At 40.1% G+C, this 17,599-nt stretch overlaps 3 protein-coding genes across 10 annotated transcripts; 2 read left to right on the top strand and 1 right to left on the bottom strand.

Annotated features, from left to right (window-relative positions):
* Window positions 1–973: 973 nt before the first annotated feature.
* On the top strand, window positions 974–7,149 carry hnrnpd (heterogeneous nuclear ribonucleoprotein D). Of its 7 annotated transcripts, XR_004020677.1 has the most exons (9): window positions 974–1,449; window positions 2,233–2,401; window positions 3,431–3,592; window positions 3,767–3,898; window positions 4,495–4,591; window positions 5,056–5,217; window positions 5,295–5,388; window positions 5,746–5,847; window positions 6,656–7,149. XR_004020677.1 is itself a non-coding variant. In XM_030742413.1 (8 exons), exons 1-7 carry the CDS (start codon window positions 1,283–1,285, stop codon window positions 5,360–5,362), a joined length of 951 nt encoding a protein of 316 aa, XP_030598273.1. In that variant the 5' UTR covers window positions 974–1,282; the 3' UTR covers window positions 5,363–5,384; window positions 6,656–7,149. The 7 variants fall into 7 exon arrangements, 6 of the variants coding, with proteins under 6 accessions (XP_030598273.1, XP_030598270.1, XP_030598272.1 ...); XM_030742413.1 differs by lacking the exon at window positions 5,746–5,847 and having other exon boundaries at window positions 5,056–5,211; window positions 5,295–5,384; XM_030742410.1 differs by lacking the exon at window positions 5,746–5,847 and having other exon boundaries at window positions 5,056–5,211.
* On the bottom strand, window positions 6,995–9,118 carry LOC115789155 (vesicle-associated membrane protein 8). 2 transcript variants are annotated; one of them, XM_030742415.1, is made up of 3 exons: window positions 8,571–8,860; window positions 8,029–8,199; window positions 6,995–7,550 (listed from the first exon to the last, which is right to left on the bottom strand). In XM_030742415.1, the coding sequence occupies exons 1-3, from the start codon at window positions 8,571–8,573 to the stop codon at window positions 7,413–7,415; spliced, it is 312 nt and encodes a 103-aa protein (XP_030598275.1). In that variant the 5' UTR covers window positions 8,574–8,860; the 3' UTR covers window positions 6,995–7,412. The 2 variants fall into 2 exon arrangements, with proteins under 2 accessions (XP_030598275.1, XP_030598274.1); XM_030742414.1 differs by lacking the exon at window positions 8,571–8,860 and adding an exon at window positions 9,000–9,118 and having other exon boundaries at window positions 6,997–7,550.
* A 2,385-nt stretch (window positions 9,119–11,503) lies between these two features.
* Window positions 11,504–16,828, top strand: mat2al (methionine adenosyltransferase II, alpha-like). Its single transcript, XM_030743001.1, has 9 exons — window positions 11,504–11,900; window positions 14,181–14,258; window positions 14,504–14,626; window positions 14,747–14,859; window positions 15,305–15,448; window positions 15,515–15,733; window positions 15,824–16,006; window positions 16,155–16,288; window positions 16,365–16,828. The coding sequence occupies exons 1-9, from the start codon at window positions 11,825–11,827 to the stop codon at window positions 16,465–16,467; spliced, it is 1,173 nt and encodes a 390-aa protein (XP_030598861.1). The 5' UTR covers window positions 11,504–11,824; the 3' UTR covers window positions 16,468–16,828.
* Window positions 16,829–17,599: the final 771 nt, after the last annotated feature.

Raw genomic sequence — 17,599 nt, 5'->3', positions numbered from 1 at the left:
CTGACCTCTTCTGTGCATATTGATGAGAAATTGAACAGAAAATTTCTAATTTAGATTCATCATTCCATAAGACCTGCTGAAACTGATTTTCAGTCCAGTGTGTAACTTGGCATACATGAGCCTTTCCTCCCTGTTTCCCTTCCTTAAGAAAGGCTTCCTGACAGCCGCCTTCCACTGAGACCCTTTCTGATGCAGGTTTGTGAACAGCTGATGGATCAGCTGAAGGGCCAGGTGCATCTCTCAGGTCCTGTGTCAGGTATTTGCTGTTTTTTAGGCCTTCCCTGTCTTCTTTTGTCTTCCAATTGTCCAGTTTTCTCTCTGCCAGGTTTTTGGGCTACTAGTTCTTTGGAAATCACCTTATTGGTGCAAAAATACAAATTTTGCAAGAACAACAAATTATAGTTCTTTGCTAAGTTATGTGCCGACACAACTCTGGTTCATCCCTTAAGTTAGGAACCTTGTTTATGCGTTAATGATTCACAGGTCAGTGTTGAGTGGCTTAACAAATAAAATATTTCTCTGAAAAGGGAAGTTTTACTCCAGACTACAGAAATTATAAGAAAGTCTGGCTCCTTGGAATCCAAATATAAAGAAATGAGGGACTTTTTTCACAGTACTGTAGTTTCATTAAATTCAGTTTTAGGACTTTAAGTGTTGTTGCCTGTTAGATTCTACATATTAAGAAATTCTATAACATGCCTATTTATTCACTTATGATGAATCATTAGAGTCTATTTTTAGTCTTTGGCATATTCCTAACCAAAAAAATTGTTCAGTATATAAATGACCAACTGAAAAATTTACTATTTTCTCTGCCTTGTTCCTTCTTTTGTCTCAGTTATTTCCCCTGTCTCACCTCTATTTTGCTTTTTATTTTGCGAATGTGCAATATGTTACATACTCCCATAGAAAGGGTGGCGCTCTGCCTCTTTTACGTTGGTTTGTAAGCCGTTTTTTAAAAAGACGAAGAAGAAGCGACGGCGACAAAAACAGAGCGGCGCTTCCAAGTCACCTCTCAAAAATTGTCGTAACTGAACCTAATTTTTGCCTTACGGAGGGTCCATTCTGTCCAAATTCATATTAACCTCACATTTGGTTCACGTAAACTAACTAGTTAGTTTGTTCTAATTAGCGCCAGAAATTTTATTTAACAGTATATGATATCAAAACAAAGCTCACAGAAGCCAGTCAGCTAGCTTAGCTCCAGCAGAGATTTCTGACGTAGCTTTTAGTTTCCAAGGTGCAACTTTAGTTAAAGACTAGTTCCAGAAAAAGGCGAAACATGTCGGATGATTATGAATTAAGCGACGACCCGAACATGATGAGAATGGAGGAGGATGGGGAGGCGAACAGTGACGACCCGATGTCAGCGGCGGGGGACTGTGGCCTTATGGGGGGGGAGGCCGAAGGATCAAGGATCGACGCCAGTAAAAACGAGGAGGATGAAGGGTACGGTGATGGTGAAGGGTGGTTGCACTGGGGTTAATCATCAAAAACGAGCCGCAGCTGCAGGAGCTGATTATCCGGCTGGGGCTCCAGGCGTTCTTGCTGGGCCCCTGCTGACCCTTCTTTACACATGAGAGGCTCATTTTAACAGGCATCGATAAACTTGCAGTTACACTATGGGTTACACTGGGTATGTGGATAAAGTCCGTCTGCACTGTTACTGATTTGCTGTTTAAAAGCGTGGGGTTTAAAATGAAGTTTTACTCTGAGGCAACTGATGTCAGTGTTCTGTCAAAGGAGGGGTACACAGATGCATATAGTATTGGTTTATTATTGTATTAAAACTATGGTGTGTCAGAAGAGGATGGTAGGGATGGGATTAAGTAGAGGCAGATCTGCTGTAGAAGCAGCCAAAGGGAAAGAAAACAAAAAGAAATTTGTATTAGGCAACGATTTACTGATACTGGCTCATAACTGGACGATGTTTAGATGTTGTCTTTATCAATCATCAGTTGAGCTAATTTTTCCAAAATTGTGTGAAGAGCTGAAAGATGTCTGAAGATGAATGACGGAGGGTCTGCTGTATATGATACTGTATAGTCTTGATGAAAATGAATGATAAATTATTAAACAAGTTACATAGAGATTATTTGTAGTAAAGGGATATGGTGACCTCTGGGCTGTTGGCTGCTTTTCCCAGCTGTTTGCAAAGCTTCCATAGATGTCTTATAAAGTGCTTCTCTCACACAGACGCCACCTTCTTTTCTTTGTGTGATTTGTCAATAGGAAGATGTTTGTTGGAGGCCTCAGCTGGGACACGACTAAGAAGGACCTGAAAGATTACTTTTCAAAGTTTGGGGAAGTCGTAGACTGCACGTTAAAGCTGGACCCCATGACTGGACGGTCACGGGGTTTTGGCTTTGTGCTCTTCAAAGAACCTGAAAGTGTTGATAAGGTATTGTCCTGTTTATTATTATTATTACATTTTCAATGTACTGTAAACAAAGGGATGTATAATGCCATGTCTACAGTGCTGTTACATTTATATGGATGGATTAAATCAGAGACCACGGTTAAAGTGTTGGCAGCTTGTGTTATAGATGTTATAGATATACAAAGATAGTATCACATTACACGACTTTTTTTTTGTACTGTCATGTAAATTAACACAATTCTTACTGTGTTCTGCTTTTAAAGGTCAAAGTCTTTAGTTACACAGCTAAACAACAGCAACAGCTGGTTATAAGCTAACATTATGCTAGCGAACTTTAGGCTCGAGTGTGGAGTCACTTTCCTGTCTGAGTACACGCTACAGATGAAGGGTGGCCAGTGTTTTTGAGGTGATTAGGAGGGTGTTTAATTTCTTGATTTATTGCTAAGTGTTGATATTATTTAAATATGGTAAAAGATAGTGTGTACAAAAATGTATTTTTTACACAAACAGTAGTAGAAGCATGCCAGCAGGCTGCGGCCGTTATGCGGTACTGTCAATTGATTGCAATCTGCACAGTAACTTTAAAGTGGCAATATTATGCTCCATAATACTCTAAAGTAGCTTTGTATGGTCCAATTTAAAATGATCTGTATTTATTTTATATTGGCCTCGATGCAGCCCAGTTCATTCTCTGCTTGAACGCCCTCCCTTTAAGCCATCTTTCTTCTGATTGGCTGCCCCCTGCAAAACAGCAGGTGGGTGGGATGTCTGTACTCAGGTTTCAGTGCACTCACTTCCCATTCTCTTGGTATGATGTCATGTTGAATTATGGCTCTTTAAGATTTTTTCCTTCAGGTAATTAGTGTGTGTTTGAATAAAAAAAAACTACAGAAGGTTCAATGATGTTTTTCAAAAGTTTTCAAATAAGTATTTTATATCCTCAACTCTGTGACTGCGATGATGCAGGCCAGAATGTGCTGAATGAAACTCGATTACCCACACAATAATCATGTACGTGAATTTTAATCAGTTGTTTATATTGTTTTGCAGGTTGCCTCACAGAAGGAACATAAACTCAATGGGAAGGTCATTGACCCCAAAAAAGCAAAGGCCATGAAGAGCAAGGAGCCCGTAAAGAAGATCTTTGTTGGGGGTCTCTCTCCAGACACCCCTGAAGAGAAAGTCAGAGAGTATTTTGGTGCCTTTGGAGAGGTATGTGACTCTGGCTCATGAAGATTAGATTTTTTTTCTTTTGTTTTGTTTTTGCACTTGTCTGCATGGCTCTGCAGGACCTCCAATCACCCATCATTTTCCTTTGTAAACATAATTGAAGGAAAGATTTTTTATGAGACTGCTAAATTCTGTTTTATGTATTAATGTGAACAGGTGGAGTCTGTTGAACTTCCCATGGAGAACAAAACAAACAAAAGGAGAGGTTTCTGCTTCATCACATTCAAAGAGGAGGAGCCAGTAAAGAAGATCATGGAGAAAAAGTACCACAATATTGGACTAAGCAAGGTACAGTCCCCTTTTCACATTACAGCGCCCATATTATGTGTTTTTATAGGGTTATGAGATTAACAGCTTAAAGGTGTAAAGTATGAAAATCTGAAAAACTTAATTTGATCAGCAAAAATTATTTTAATACAGTCAAAATACATTAAATCTGTACTCATGGACATGCTTTTCTTTTCCTGTTAACACATGTTAAAAACAAATACTGCAGAGAATTCGGCTGTATTTAAAAGGAAAGTTAGTCCTCAGGGAGAACGTTAGAAGCCACAGAACATCTCATTCAGGTCTGTTTGACAGCAGTGTAGGCAGCTGAGTGAGCTGGGCTGCTCTTATTGGCAGCTTCTCACTGTCACTCACAGACCCCTTCTTGAACGGGGCGGGCGCAGACGCCATTCAGTTCGATTTAAAGCTACAGACACTGAAACTAAAAAGAAACTGAAGTGGAACTCAAAACCGAGGATATACAGGTGTGGTACAAACCCCCCCCCCCCAAAAAAATAATGTTTGGTATTTTATGAATATGTGAGACTGACATGAATATGTCTTAAATTGGTAAATTATGGAACCTTAGTCTGACTCAATCTGATCATTTCTTTTAGTGTGAAATAAAGGTGGCGATGTCTAAGGAGCAGTACCAGCAGCAGCAGTATTGGGGCGGCAGAGGAGGATACTCATCCAGGTCTCGGGGAAGAGGTGGTGAGTGCAGAATATGTTAATGGTTTCACACCATGTCCTGCAGGTAGAGAAACTTATAAAGCATGGCACCTACATGCCTTTACAGACAGTGCAAAATAGTGTTTTCTGTTCTTAAGGATAACAGAGCTTCCTCATCTGTTAGACTTCCCCCTTGTTATGAAAATGTGATGGCAAATCAATATATGGAAAGCTTTAATTATATAATTTGATTTAAAAAACACACACACACAAAATACTCAACCAATTTGAAGTTGCTGAGATGTAAAATCACAGAATTCGCGGTTTGGGCCGCCCTCAGTCTTGTAGTGTTCAGTGTGTTTTTGGCACAGCAGAGAACGCACATAAAATGCATTAAATAACTGATGAAAAGATGAGGTTTGGTGATGGCAAATGGTTTGTATGTGAAGTTTGAAACAGAGGTGAGTTTATGTCATGAGACTGGATGTTTTGGGTTTTATTTGCAGGCCCCAATCAAAATTGGAACCAAGGTTATGGCAACTACTGGAATCAAGGCTACGGAAATTATGGCAACTATGGTTACAGTAATCAAGGCTATGGAGGATATGGTGGTTATGATTACTCTGGTTACAACAACTATTATGGCTATGGTGACTACAACAGTGAGTGTAGGTTCACGTCCAATTCAATTCTGCTTTTGAAGTGATACGACTGCATGTAATTCTGACTTTGTCCACGTCTGCAGATCAATCTGGTGGTTATGGCAAGTCGCCACGGCGTGGTGGTCACACCAACAGTTACAAGCCGTATTAATAGGGGAAACCCTCCTCTTCAAGTAGGTATGTAACAGTAAATATATACCTATTCCTTTTTAAACTTAAAGTAGTTATATATTTACTTTGATGTTTGGTAACATTATGTATAATTTCCTCCATAAATTTCTTTTTCTCAGCACCCTCAAGTGCTTTACAGTAGTGGTAACATAGAGGCTACGCTCTTGTGGCGATTATTTTTAACAGCTGGCTTCTGCTGCCTCTTTTGCACCTTCTTTTTTTTTTTTTTTTTTTTTAAACTGTAAAGTTAACAGGTAATGTACTGCTACTACAGTAAATGGATGCCAAAGTTAAGGATGTGCAAGGAAACAGAAGGAAGTATGTTGTCTCCTAACTCTGACATACCTTGTTTGTACCTGCCAGCGGAGCTTCCTTGCAGGCCATGAGCTGACTCCCAGATACTCTCAGGGCCCGCTCAATGCGGACCGGGTATGAGAAGCATACGCTCTCGAATGCTGCCATTTGGTATGGTCTTCCAACATCCTGTATCAGCATTTCTAAACTAAACAATATGGGACACGTCCAGCTTTGTCATCTTTCTTTCCATTTTAATTTCTTTGCAATTGTTTGTAATGTAAAACGTAAAATATACACATGTAATTGTCATTTTTTACAGGCCCTTACTCCCCCACAAGTAATAATTATAAATCTGAAAAAATAACTTTGTTTTTTAAAGGATACATACAGCTTTCTCTGGACTTTCCAGTTCCTAATGTAAATATATATGCATCCCTAATCTTAATTAAAATGCTTGTTTCTTTATTTAGCTCTTGTAGCCAGTAGTCCATGAGCTAAAACCTGGTTCGTATTTGGACTCTACTGTGTTGGGGGATAAAGTGCTTTAATTTGTGTACATGTATTGTTCTGTTTTGTGTTACTCACAGCGATGGAAAAGGCTCCTCTTTTTGTTAATTTTCCTGTAACAAATTTTCCTCTTATAACCTTTAGTAAAATGAGAAGAATCAAAGTGTCACTACATCTCCAGAAATTTGCATGTAATGCTTTCTTTAATGTGTATTTTTGACCAATCTGAACGTTTCTTCCATTTAGTATTTTTGGCTTTGACTTCTTCAATTTATTGCACTTCAAGATCTCTAGCTTAACTTTCTAACTTTTTATGTAAAATGTTAAAATAATCGGTTTGGGTTTTTTTTCTTATTTATTTTTTTTTAAATTACATTGGACATTATAAACACAGGGGATTCCTGTTGTTTTACAATTTGACCCTTTTTTGTTTGTCTATAGCTGATTTGTTCTTGTTTGTTTTTCATAGGTTTCAGAGTGATGAAAGTCTGCCGTGCGCTGGTGGAGCGTTGGCCAGAGAGATGATGGTATCCAGCAAAGAGTACTTAGTTAGTTGTAAGAAAGTACAATGAGGAGCATCATGACCTACAGTACATTTTTCTCTATACCTACTGAGTATTTCATTGTTTTGCATTTCTTTAGATTGCTGCAATTTGAGCAGTTTGTTTTCCTCATCCCTCATTTTTTGTACTTAATGTTTAAATGCTAACTTGTGAATTGCTTCATATATTCCATAACTGAAATGTAACATTGGTTGGAAAAAATCACACACACACAAACAGTACTGTGGTAGCAACGATACAAAATGCGTTATTACAATTTATTATCTTTATCATAGTCATCAGTCATATATTAAATATGTTATTACAGAGTTTGACAGTCATAAACATACTATATATATATATATACACAGTGTATTGGACATGAAGAAATGCAACAAATAAAAATAAACACTCATTTGAATTTGTGTTCCATTAATAGAGTGGTTTTATGTCACACTTGCACGACTGTTGGAGTGTTAAAGTATTTCAGCCAACTTGATATCACTTTAATCTCTGCTGCCCTGAATTTTATTTTCACATCATCTTGTTACAAAGTGATGTAATCAATAATCATTTACCCTTTGAATTTACCTGAGCCGAAATGATCACTTGCGAGAGCAATTAAATGTCTGTAGGCGAGCGGCATCTTCATGGCTTTCAGTCCTGAGTGGGTAAAGATGAAATTTATATAACTTTTGTGGCAGCAAGGATGATGAGGATGAGGATGATCAGCACAATCACACCGATTATAATCATCATTTTCACATTTTTCCACCAGTATTTTCTGGCCACACGTGTGGATGTTCTCTGGAACGAGTCAGCCTGAAAGAGAAAAATAAATGAGATGAAACTGTGATGCTGGAGGAAGCACACAGATCATTTAAAGACAAGCAAACTGTAGGTCCTGTCCTATATAGGATCTGCAAGTTTTAGACCTGAACATGAGGGTTTGTGATTGGTTGAAATGGATATTAAAGTAAAAGGGTGGCATGACTAAAAGTAATGCATGATTGTTCAAACATGTTGGCTAAAAGTAATAAAAAAAAGTTGTTTAAACTGGGTGGATGGTTGAAATGACAAATGATGAACAGAGGACAGTTTGGAGGGGAAGTGGGAGCTGCTAAGGAAGCTTCACTCATCAGACACTGATGTCTTTAAAGTGACAGCCAGCTATAAAGGTTGGGAGGGAAACTGCCTCAGTGTCTAACAATGCATTTTGTTATTACCACTTATCAGGAGTTGATTAAAAAAAATCTGTCTGCAGCTAAGGAAGCTTCCCTAATCATGATCAGATACTTACAGATGCCTGCAGGTCACCAGTCTTCCCAATCAGATCGTCTAACCTGTCGCCCCTCTCCAGCACTTTGTTGATGTTGTCTGTCAGAATAACTTTAACCTCGTTCACCTGGCCTTGCACCTGGTCAAGCTTAGAGGCCGCGCCAGAGGGAGGCGGCTGAGAATTCACGTCAGCCTGCGAAAAATGATGAAAATGTATTCACTTTTGTTGCTGTTGGTCATTAATCCAAACATTTACAGCCGTGTTTACGCCACTGTAGGTTTGCCAGGCAAATTTTGCTGTTGTAATACCTGTATACGCTATTTCTAAGAGCCAACCCACACTTCCTGCTACTGTGTTAACAGGAAAATGTCAGTCAGTTTGCTAAGGCCTGTTACTGTCAGATGAATTGAAAGCTCCAGTGTCACAAACAAAGTCTTACAAAAATATTGACATGAGTACGTTCACTAATATCAAGACTGACATCAAATCTCCCTTAGTCATCAATAAAAACACAATGTATTAGGTGAAAACTAAGGTATAGTCTATAAATAGCATCAGCTTACCATAGCAGAACTGTTTCCTAGTCAAAAGCAGCAAAAACCGAGCTTCACACAGAAAAGGAACTCTTCAGACGAGAACAGTCCAACTAATTTAATAAACAAACGCAGAGATCTGTGTACAGCAAGAGCTGGACAAACGACCTGAAAGTTGCACCTCTTCACAGTTACTCATTAACTATCAGTTACCTCAATCAAAGTCTCTCTGTTTTACCAGAACAAGTCGCCATCACCAGAGAGGACTAAATATGAACATACTGTACTTTCATTTCCTGCTTTTGAGGAACTAGACTGCTACATCACATGAGAGCAGAACAACCTCCCATACTGGGCTGCTGGTTTAGTTATTACAGACAAAAAAAAAAAAAGAGAGAGAGTGAAGTTTAGCTGGTAAATAAGTGTCTACTGGTTGTTGTTCTGTGTGGGTTTACATACCATCAGCTGTCAGAAGTGGTAAATGCAGGTCAGCGCTGAACTGATATGTCCGGGCAAAGTACTCTGTGTTTGCAGCAGAGGGATATTTGCAAGGCAATAAAGAGGTGCAGTCACACGATTGCTCCACTTCATTTCCTCATCCTGTGTTGTTACTTCACCAGCACAGCAGCCCACACATTACAGTTTCAAAGTTGTATGAGCAAATAACCTTCATTCCTTCATATTCAAGCATAGGTTTAGTGCAGTTTAGCACTTTTTGCTTTAATTACAGGATGACTGTTGTTAATATGTTAGACTTTGATATCAAATAGGCCTTAAAAAGGAATAAGTTAGACTGTTTAGCTGTGTCTGTAAGCTGCCTCACAGATGGACGAGAGAGTCTCTAAACGGTCGTTTTGTGTTTCTTTTTGGTCATTTGTGTAATTCTTTTGGCTCTAATCTGTCATGGAAGCTTCGGCATGGTCCTTATTGGTAATTTTGTGTCACTTCTGGTCCCTCAGCATATCTATATGCATTTTTTAGTCTTTATGGGTCTGTTTTCAGTCATTTTTGTGTCTCTTTGTAGTTGTTCACGTCTTCAGTAACCCTTCCATGATCTAAAGGTCTGCTGTCTTTTTTATTTAATCTATTTAGCTACTAAAAATATTTTTTATGGTTATTTGTAAAGTTTGGGAAACAAGTTGAAAATCTGTCATATTTCCAAAACAAAAACATGACATTATTTTAAAAAAATTACAGTTAAAGTCTTACAAAAACAATGGGTTACCTTGTGGGCCGAGATTTGTCATGTTGGTTGGTTTGTCTAGTTTTTGCGCTAAATTCTGCTTCATTTACAGTTTTTATTTTGCTCTTTCAGCTTTTCTCCCTCATAGTGCAACAGAGCAATGTGTGTGTGTGTGTGTGTGTGTGTGTGTGTGTGTGAGATTTTTATTCACTGAAAGGAAGAGAAATAACTGTGGACTGCATTAATCACACACACACACATATACTGATATATTAACTATTTACTGAGCTCAGATGAACGTTACTGATAAAGAGGATCTGGGCATGAGTCATGCAATCTGAACATCGGGCGTGTGCTTAAGGGTATGCTTGCCAAATACTAACAGTACCAGAAGATTAATATGAAATAAATGTCTGCCCTGCTCCATCGCCTCTAATAATAAAGACACATCTTTCAGTATGCGCCCATGCTGACTTTGCTTTAAGTCACAGTAATTTTGGACTTTTGATGTCAGTTTGTTACAGAAGAACTTCATCTTAAACTTTAATTAACTGCTGAGTTCATTTAGCTCAATATGAAAAATGAAGGTTTCAGAAAAACAAAAACATCCTTGGATGGATCAGCAACCCCCCCCCCCCCCCCCCATCTGCTAGGGTTTAAATACCTGTGACTGTCCATCAGATTTTAGAACTGAAGAAGCCTCTTGGATTACAGGTGAAATGTCTTCAGGACAATGCCAAACAAAAGAGTCCAGTTACATCATGTCACCTGAGCTATTGCTAATTTTCTAATCTAAATGAGCAGCTGATGAGCACATTTCTCAGTATGTTGAATATTAATTTGGATAACAATGACTGTAATTGATAGTTGACGTCTTTGTAGCTTAAACCATGTAAAGTTTCAGCTCGTGTTCTTTTCTTTGTAATGCTTTTATTGTTTCTTTCCCCATTTCTGCACTTGTTATATTATTTTTGGCTGCTACACATTTTCAGAGAAAAGTGGCTTTTACAGGAAAAAGGATCCACACGCAAACCAGCACACAAAGTGTTCAGACTCAGACATACAGGCAGAGGACAGATACTAATGGGCAGGGCTGCAAACTGAGGGGATAATGGGAAGCAGGTGTGTGAGTGGGTGTGGCTACAGATCATGTTACTGCAGATAAGTGAGTCAGGTGACTGGATGGGGGCTAAAGTCTGAGGGCATCTGGTGGACAGATGGAAAATACCAGAGAGGAGCTGAAAGAGTGAATAGTGTATACCTAAATCAGCTGACTTTTCTCTAGGAAATAGCAGCGTACTTTAGCGCAGTAACAGAGAAACAAATTGTAATGATTTGCATCAAATAGTCAAAACTACAGTAAATAAATAAATATTAGTGCATAGATATGATTTAGTTGACAAACAACAATTTTTAATGCATGGAAACCTAAATGGCGATTTTTTTAACTAAGGTTTTACACTTGGCAAAATACAGTTCGTATCTGTAGAATGTACAGAAATATTTAACAGGGACAGATTAAGAATTTTGTTTTGTCTACAAAAACAATATGAAGCATTAATATTATGTGATGAATATTTATAGATGCAACCCGATGCAAGCCTACTTGTATCTGTTATATATTTTAGAGGCTGTACACGTGTTATATGCAAAAGTCTTAATTTGTCCCAAAACTGTCCGATAAATGGAGTAAAAAGTTCAATATTCACGAAAAGGAAATGCTCATGTGTGTCCCAACAGCGCCACCTTGAGGCCGCCCGGGCTGCCTTCATTGGTAAACATTCTTCCTTCAGCCATCACAGCTGTTTGCAGATCCCGAAAAACGGAAATGAGTTCTTCAGTGTGTTGATTTTTTTTTTTTTCTGCACGACGGCTGATGAAAAGTTTCATCAGTTGCTTTCTAGAGGTTCACAATCAGATTGCCCGCAACCGCCTCTGATCTTCAACCTTCAGAGTTAATCATTGCTTTACATAATCACTGTCGGCGATTATCACAGGCTGCTTCCACTTAAAAGTGCGACCTCGCATCGCTGCAGTTCCCTTTGATTCAGTTCGACCCGTCGATTTCAACTTTGCTGCAGCGATCGTCGCCGAGTAGAAGATGAACCCCAGCAGCGGAACTCGCACCGGGAAGACTTTCCTGTTCACGTCCGAGTCTGTTGGAGAAGGACACTCCGGTAGGCTGACACAATGTAGCACAATTTAACACACAATTTCCAGCTAGCCATAACACACAGGGATACTGACTGCAGTGAATGGACATGTCTTGACATGCACAATCTGTCTGTCCAGTTAACTTCAACAAATACATTTACCACAGCCGTGATGTTAGAAACCCACATCAGTGTATGGAAGTTCATTTTACCCAAAACTGATACTGCCGGGAAAATTGCAAAAAATATATAATTTCAGTTATTGTAGTTAATAAGGACAAAAATGTTACCAAAAAATGTATTGCAGTAGAAATAATAAATTTAAATCCTAAAATCAAAAGGTTATAATGAAAAAAAATGAAAACATAAAATAATCAATACAGAAGACGATAGACACATGAGAGTATATGGAGCATCATTTCATCCAAAAGTGAAATTAAACGGGCAACTTGCTAAAAATAGGATATAAAACGATAGTAAAAGTAATCTTGATAGTGAAACAAGATTATATATGCTCAAAAAAATAAAGGGAACACTCAAATAACACATCCTAGATCTGAATGAATGAAATATTCCCATTGTATACTTTGTTCTGTACAAAGTTGAATGTGCTGACAACAAAATCACACAAAAATCATCAATAGAAATCAAATTTGTTAACCAATGGAGGCCTGGATTTGGAGTCAGACACAAAATTAAAGTGGAAAAACACACTACAGGCTGATCCAACTTTGATGTAATGTCCTTAAAACAAGTCAAAATGAGGCTCAGTATTGTGTGTGGCCTCCACGTACCTGTATGACCTCCCTACAACGCCTGGGCATGCTCCTGATGAGGTGGCGGATGGTCTCCTGAGGGATCTCCTCCCAGACCTGGACTAAAGCATCTGCCAACTCCTGGACAGTCTGTGGTGCAACGTTGGTGGATGGAGCGAGACATGATGTCCCAGATGTGCTCAATCAGATTTGAATGGGTGGGCCAGTCCATAGCTTCAATGCCTTCATCTTGCAGAAACTGCTGACACACTCCAGCCACATGAGGTCTAGCATTGTCCTGCATTCGGAGGAACCCAGGGCCAACTGCACCAGCATATGGTCTCACAAGGGGTCTGAGGATCTCATCTCGGTACCTAATGGCAGTCATGCTACCTCTGGCGAGCACATGGAGGGCTGTGCGGCCCTCCAAAGAAATGCCGCCCCACACCATTACTGACCCACTGCCAAGCAGGTCATGCTGAAGGATGTTGCAGGAAGCAGATCGCTATCCACGGCGTCTCCAGACTCTGTCACGTCTGTCACATGTGCTCACTGTGAACCTGCTTTCATCTGTGAAGAGCACAGGGCACCAGTGGCGAATTTGTCAATCCTGGTGTTCTCTGGCAAATACCAAGCGTCCTGCACGGTGTTGGGCTGTGAGCACAACCCCCATCTGTGGACGTCGGGCCCTCATACCATCCTCATGGAGTCGGTTTCTAACTGTTTGTGCAGACACATGCACATTTTTGGCTTGCTGGAGGTCATTTTGCAGGGCTCTGGCAGTGCTCCTCCTGTTCCTCCTTGCACAAAGGCGGAGGTAGCTGTCCTGCTGCTGGGTTTGTTGCCCTCCTACAGCCTCCTCCACATCTCCTGGTGTACTGGCCTGTCTCCTGGTAGCGCCACCAACATTCAAAAGTGACCAAAACATCAGCCAGAAAGCATAGGTACTGAGAAGTGGTCTGTGGTCCCCACCTGCAGAACCACTCCTTTATTGAGTGTGTCTTGCTAATTGCCAATAATTTCCACCTGTTGTCTATTCCATTTACACAACAGCATGTGAAATTGATTGTCAAGTACACCTGTACCGCTTCCACAGACATTAAGAAGTAAGTAGCAGGCAGGTGCTGCTAAGCAAATGCATGTAAGACCACCAAGAATGAGCACTTCCATAAAAGCAGAGCTCAGAGAAACTGTCAAGGTTTGGAAGGAGAAAGCTACTTCTCTCTAAAAGTACATGGCAGCATGGCTCAGGTGTGCAAAGAAACATTTTATTTTATAATTTAGAGGTCTTATGAGTCTCCAACATGTCAGGAACCAAATTTTATACAACCCCCCCAATTTTTTTTTTTCTATTTATTTTATTGTTTCCCAATTAAAAGATATTGAATCTAAAAAAATGAGGGGTTTATTATTATTATTGTTGTTATTATTAAATCGCCTTAAATAATGACATGAGCTCAGTGTCTGTGGCCCTGCCAACACAGGCCTCTGTCTCTATTTTGTTTGTTTGTTTTTTTTTTTTTTACACATACTGATTTTGTGTTCACAGATAAAATGTGCGATCAGATTAGTGATGCTGTGCTCGATGCATACCTGAGTCAAGACCCTGACTCCAAAGTGGCCTGTGGTAAGTTTTCAATTTTATTACACTGATCTTATATTTTCATTGTTCATTGTGTTTTCTGTCATGATTTACACCCCCCCCCCCCCCCCCCCCCAAAAAAAAAAAAAAAAGATTAGCATTTTCCTCTTGGCTGCCTCTTGGCTCATCAAACGAATGCAGTTTCCGATCACAGATTTTTTTTCAATGTTACTCTTCTTCCTCTCTCCCTGAGACTCTCTCACGCTATTGGTTTCTATGTGTTGTTACAGAATGTGTGGCAAAGACAGGCATGATTTTACTAGTTGGGGAAGTAACATCCAAAGCCACAGTGGACCTCCAGAAAGTGGTACGAAACACCATTAAGAAGATTGGCTACGATGACTCTTCAAAAGGTGAAATCTGGAGGGGATTTGGTGTTCTCTGATGACAGGATTTTACTGAAAATCTGAGCCGGAACTGAAGCGAGAGAGTCGGAGACTGTTGCTGATGTTTGGTTTAACTGTGACGTGCAGGTTTTGACTACAAGACCTGTAATGTGCTGGTGGCTCTGGAGCCGCAGTGTGAGGAGATCTCGGACTGCGTGTTTGAAGGCAGGGATCAGGAGGACATCGGTGCAGGGGACCAGGTTCAGTATCTGATCTTCGGCCATCATGCTTCACTAAATTCTGAATTCTTACTGTAACTCTCACGAAAACATTCAGATGCTGCAAACTATCAATAAGAATCATCAGCACTGTATGCTTAATTAAAATTACACATTGCCATCCATAGTTTCAGGAGTCCATTACAGCTTTCATACTTTTTTGTTGTTGTTGTTTTTTACTCTTACTAAATCTGATCTCTTTGTTAATAAAATGAAAATTTATTAGTCAAGGCACTGTGTATTCAGGGATTCATTCACTATAAAATGTATCTTATTTGTTGTGAACAAACCAAGAGCTTTTTATTTCCAAAAAACTTAATATTTTTCTCAGACATCATTTGGAAACATTTGCATTCACTGCTATTTAAAGATTTAAATAGAAACTTTAATGTAAGTGGGCTTTCATCTTTATCCTGCATCCCTGCAGGGTTTGATGTTCGGCTATGCCACAGATGAGACTGAGGAGTGCATGCCGTTAACCCTCCTGCTGGCTCATAAACTCAACTACAGGATGAAGGAGCTGTCGCGCAATGGAGAGTGTCCTTGGATAAGGCCGGACTGCAAATCGCAGGTAAGCTTCCTCAGGAGGAAACTATGTTACTACTTCATGTTTAGCTTTTTGGCCTCTCTTCTGCAGGTCACCGTGGAGTATCGAGACAACATGGGAGCCATGGAGCCCCTGCGTGTCCACACTGTGGTGATCTCAGTACAGCACAGTCCTGACATCACCCTGGAGGAGATCAGATGCACCCTGATGGAGAAGATAGTGAAGGCTATCATTCCTGCCAAGTACCTGGATGATAACACCATCTACCATCTGCTGCCGAGTGGGAAATTCCTTATGGGGGGTCCGCAGGTTAGTAATGACTAAATCTCAGAGTAAAATGCCATTTTCATATGATGTGAGGGAATCCATGACATGTCTTTGATGTATTTACATCAACAGGGTGATGCAGGACTCACAGGACGAAAAATCATTGTAGACACCTATGGAGGATGGGGTGGGCATGGAGGAGGGGCTTTCTCTGGGAAGGACTATTCCAAAGTGGATCGGTCTGGAGCTTATGCAGCACGATGGGTAGCTAAGTCGCTTGTCAAAGCTGGACTGTGCAGGAGAGCCCTTGTTCAGGTGAAGATTTGGGAATGTTTGGGAATCAGGCTGTGGCATTTAAACCATGACTGATTGGCATTAAGAGACCAAAGTGTGTAAAGAAAGCATTTCACTGTTTTTCTGCCTAATGTGTGATGGTCGGTGTCCCCTCTGTCATGCTCTTAAGATCTCCTATGCTATTGGTGTGAGCCATCCGCTCTCCATCTCGGTGTTTCACTACGGTACGTCAAAGAGAGACGAAGACGAGTTGCTGCAGATTGTCCAGAAGAACTTTGATCTGAGGCCTGGAGTAATTGTGAAGTATGTGCAGTCTTTCATAGTTGCATATAATAAAGATAAGAGATATTACTAATGGAATACTTGGCTTGTTTTCCAGAGAGCTGGGACTGAAGAGGCCAATTTACCAAGCCACTGCCTGCTATGGTCATTTTGGCAGGAAGGAGTTCCCCTGGGAAAAACCGAAGACTCTGGTGTTTTGAGTTTAGGGTCGAATGCTTTCTAATTACCTCCTGGCAATCAAAACAGTAAAGAGTCCACTTAGTATCACAGAATCAATAATATCCAAATTCATCAGTATAAATGTCTTCTCTCTGGTGTCTCCTGATTTCTGGCCTCAAACTACAGAAGCAGTGGCCATCACCTTCTCCAAGAATGATTCATTGATATTTTTTGATTAAAAACAACCAAATTGAGGTACTACTGTATGAGAAAAAATGATTACTATAAAACATGTTCTTAAGATAAGTGTCACTTTTATATGAACTGTCAAATTTCTGGGGAAAAAAGTGTTTTGTAATATTTTCTAATAAATATTTGTTGATTAAAAGGCTGCAATAAAAACTGGCTTTTATGATATGCAAATTTTAAAACTATACTGACTAATGAAATCTGATCTGTATGATGTTAATAGTTGTAACCACCCAAAAATATATAAAGCACCAACCAGTCTGCATATTCATACTAAACAAAATGTTGCTTTGTCTCCATCAAGTGCTCATGAACATCCATCTGTTTTCTTCCACTTCTCCAACTCAGAGTCACAGCAGGGCCATTCACACTAACAATCACACCTACCTGCAATTTGCAGTCACCAATTAACCCAACCCATCCATGCCTTTGGACTGTAGGGGGAAACTGGACAGCCCATGCAGGCATGGGGAGAACATGCAAACTCTACACAGAAAGGCCCCACCCAGCTGGTGCATTCGAACCCAGGACTTTCTTGCTGTGCAGCAACAGTGCCAACTACCATGAACAAACAGTATAATGGCAACGAGAAGCAGTTTGTGTGCTTTATATATTATACTGGTATTTATGGCCCGGGGAGCCCACCTTCTCAGTTTAAACTGATCAGAACTCGACACGAGGAGGTTTAAAGTAAATTGATGCCAATTTTAAAATGAGTTCCAGGTCATCCAGGGGTACCCCAAGGCATTCCCAGGCCAGCCAAGAAATATATTCTCTCTAACGTGTCATGGGTCTGCCCTGGGGCCTCCTCCCGGTAGGACATCCTCGGAACACCTCGCCCAAGAGGCGGCCAGGAGGCATCCTAGTTAGATGCCTGAACCACCTCAACTGGCTCCTTTCAATGAGGATTAGCAGCTCTACTTT

The sequence above is a fragment of the Archocentrus centrarchus genome, chromosome 12 (assembly GCF_007364275.1).
Source record: "Archocentrus centrarchus isolate MPI-CPG fArcCen1 chromosome 12, fArcCen1, whole genome shotgun sequence".
Taxonomy (NCBI): Eukaryota; Metazoa; Chordata; class Actinopteri; order Cichliformes; family Cichlidae; genus Archocentrus; species Archocentrus centrarchus.
The sequence above is the reverse complement of the archived record's forward strand: the minus strand, read 5'-3'. Positions and strand labels throughout refer to the sequence as shown.

Bases quoted from the DNA above. Each gene is read 5' to 3' on its own strand.
- hnrnpd (XM_030742409.1), top strand. From the start codon at position 1,283: ATGTCGGATGATTATGAATTAAGCGACGACCCGAACATGATGAGAATG. The intron at 1,450-2,232 runs GTACGGTGATGG...ATTTGTCAATAG, and splicing joins AAAAACGAGGAGGATGAAGG to GAAGATGTTTGTTGGAGGCC. The intron at 2,402-3,430 runs GTATTGTCCTGT...ATTGTTTTGCAG, and splicing joins AACCTGAAAGTGTTGATAAG to GTTGCCTCACAGAAGGAACA.
- LOC115789155 (XM_030742414.1), bottom strand. The intron at 7,551-8,028 runs GTAAGTATCTGA...TTTCTCTTTCAG, and splicing joins CTGGTGACCTGCAGGCATCT to GCTGACTCGTTCCAGAGAAC.
- mat2al (XM_030743001.1), top strand. From the start codon at position 11,825: ATGAACCCCAGCAGCGGAACTCGCACCGGGAAGACTTTCCTGTTCACG. The intron at 15,449-15,514 runs GTAAGCTTCCTC...TCTCTTCTGCAG, and splicing joins GGCCGGACTGCAAATCGCAG to GTCACCGTGGAGTATCGAGA. The intron at 16,007-16,154 runs GTGAAGATTTGG...CATGCTCTTAAG, and splicing joins GCAGGAGAGCCCTTGTTCAG to ATCTCCTATGCTATTGGTGT.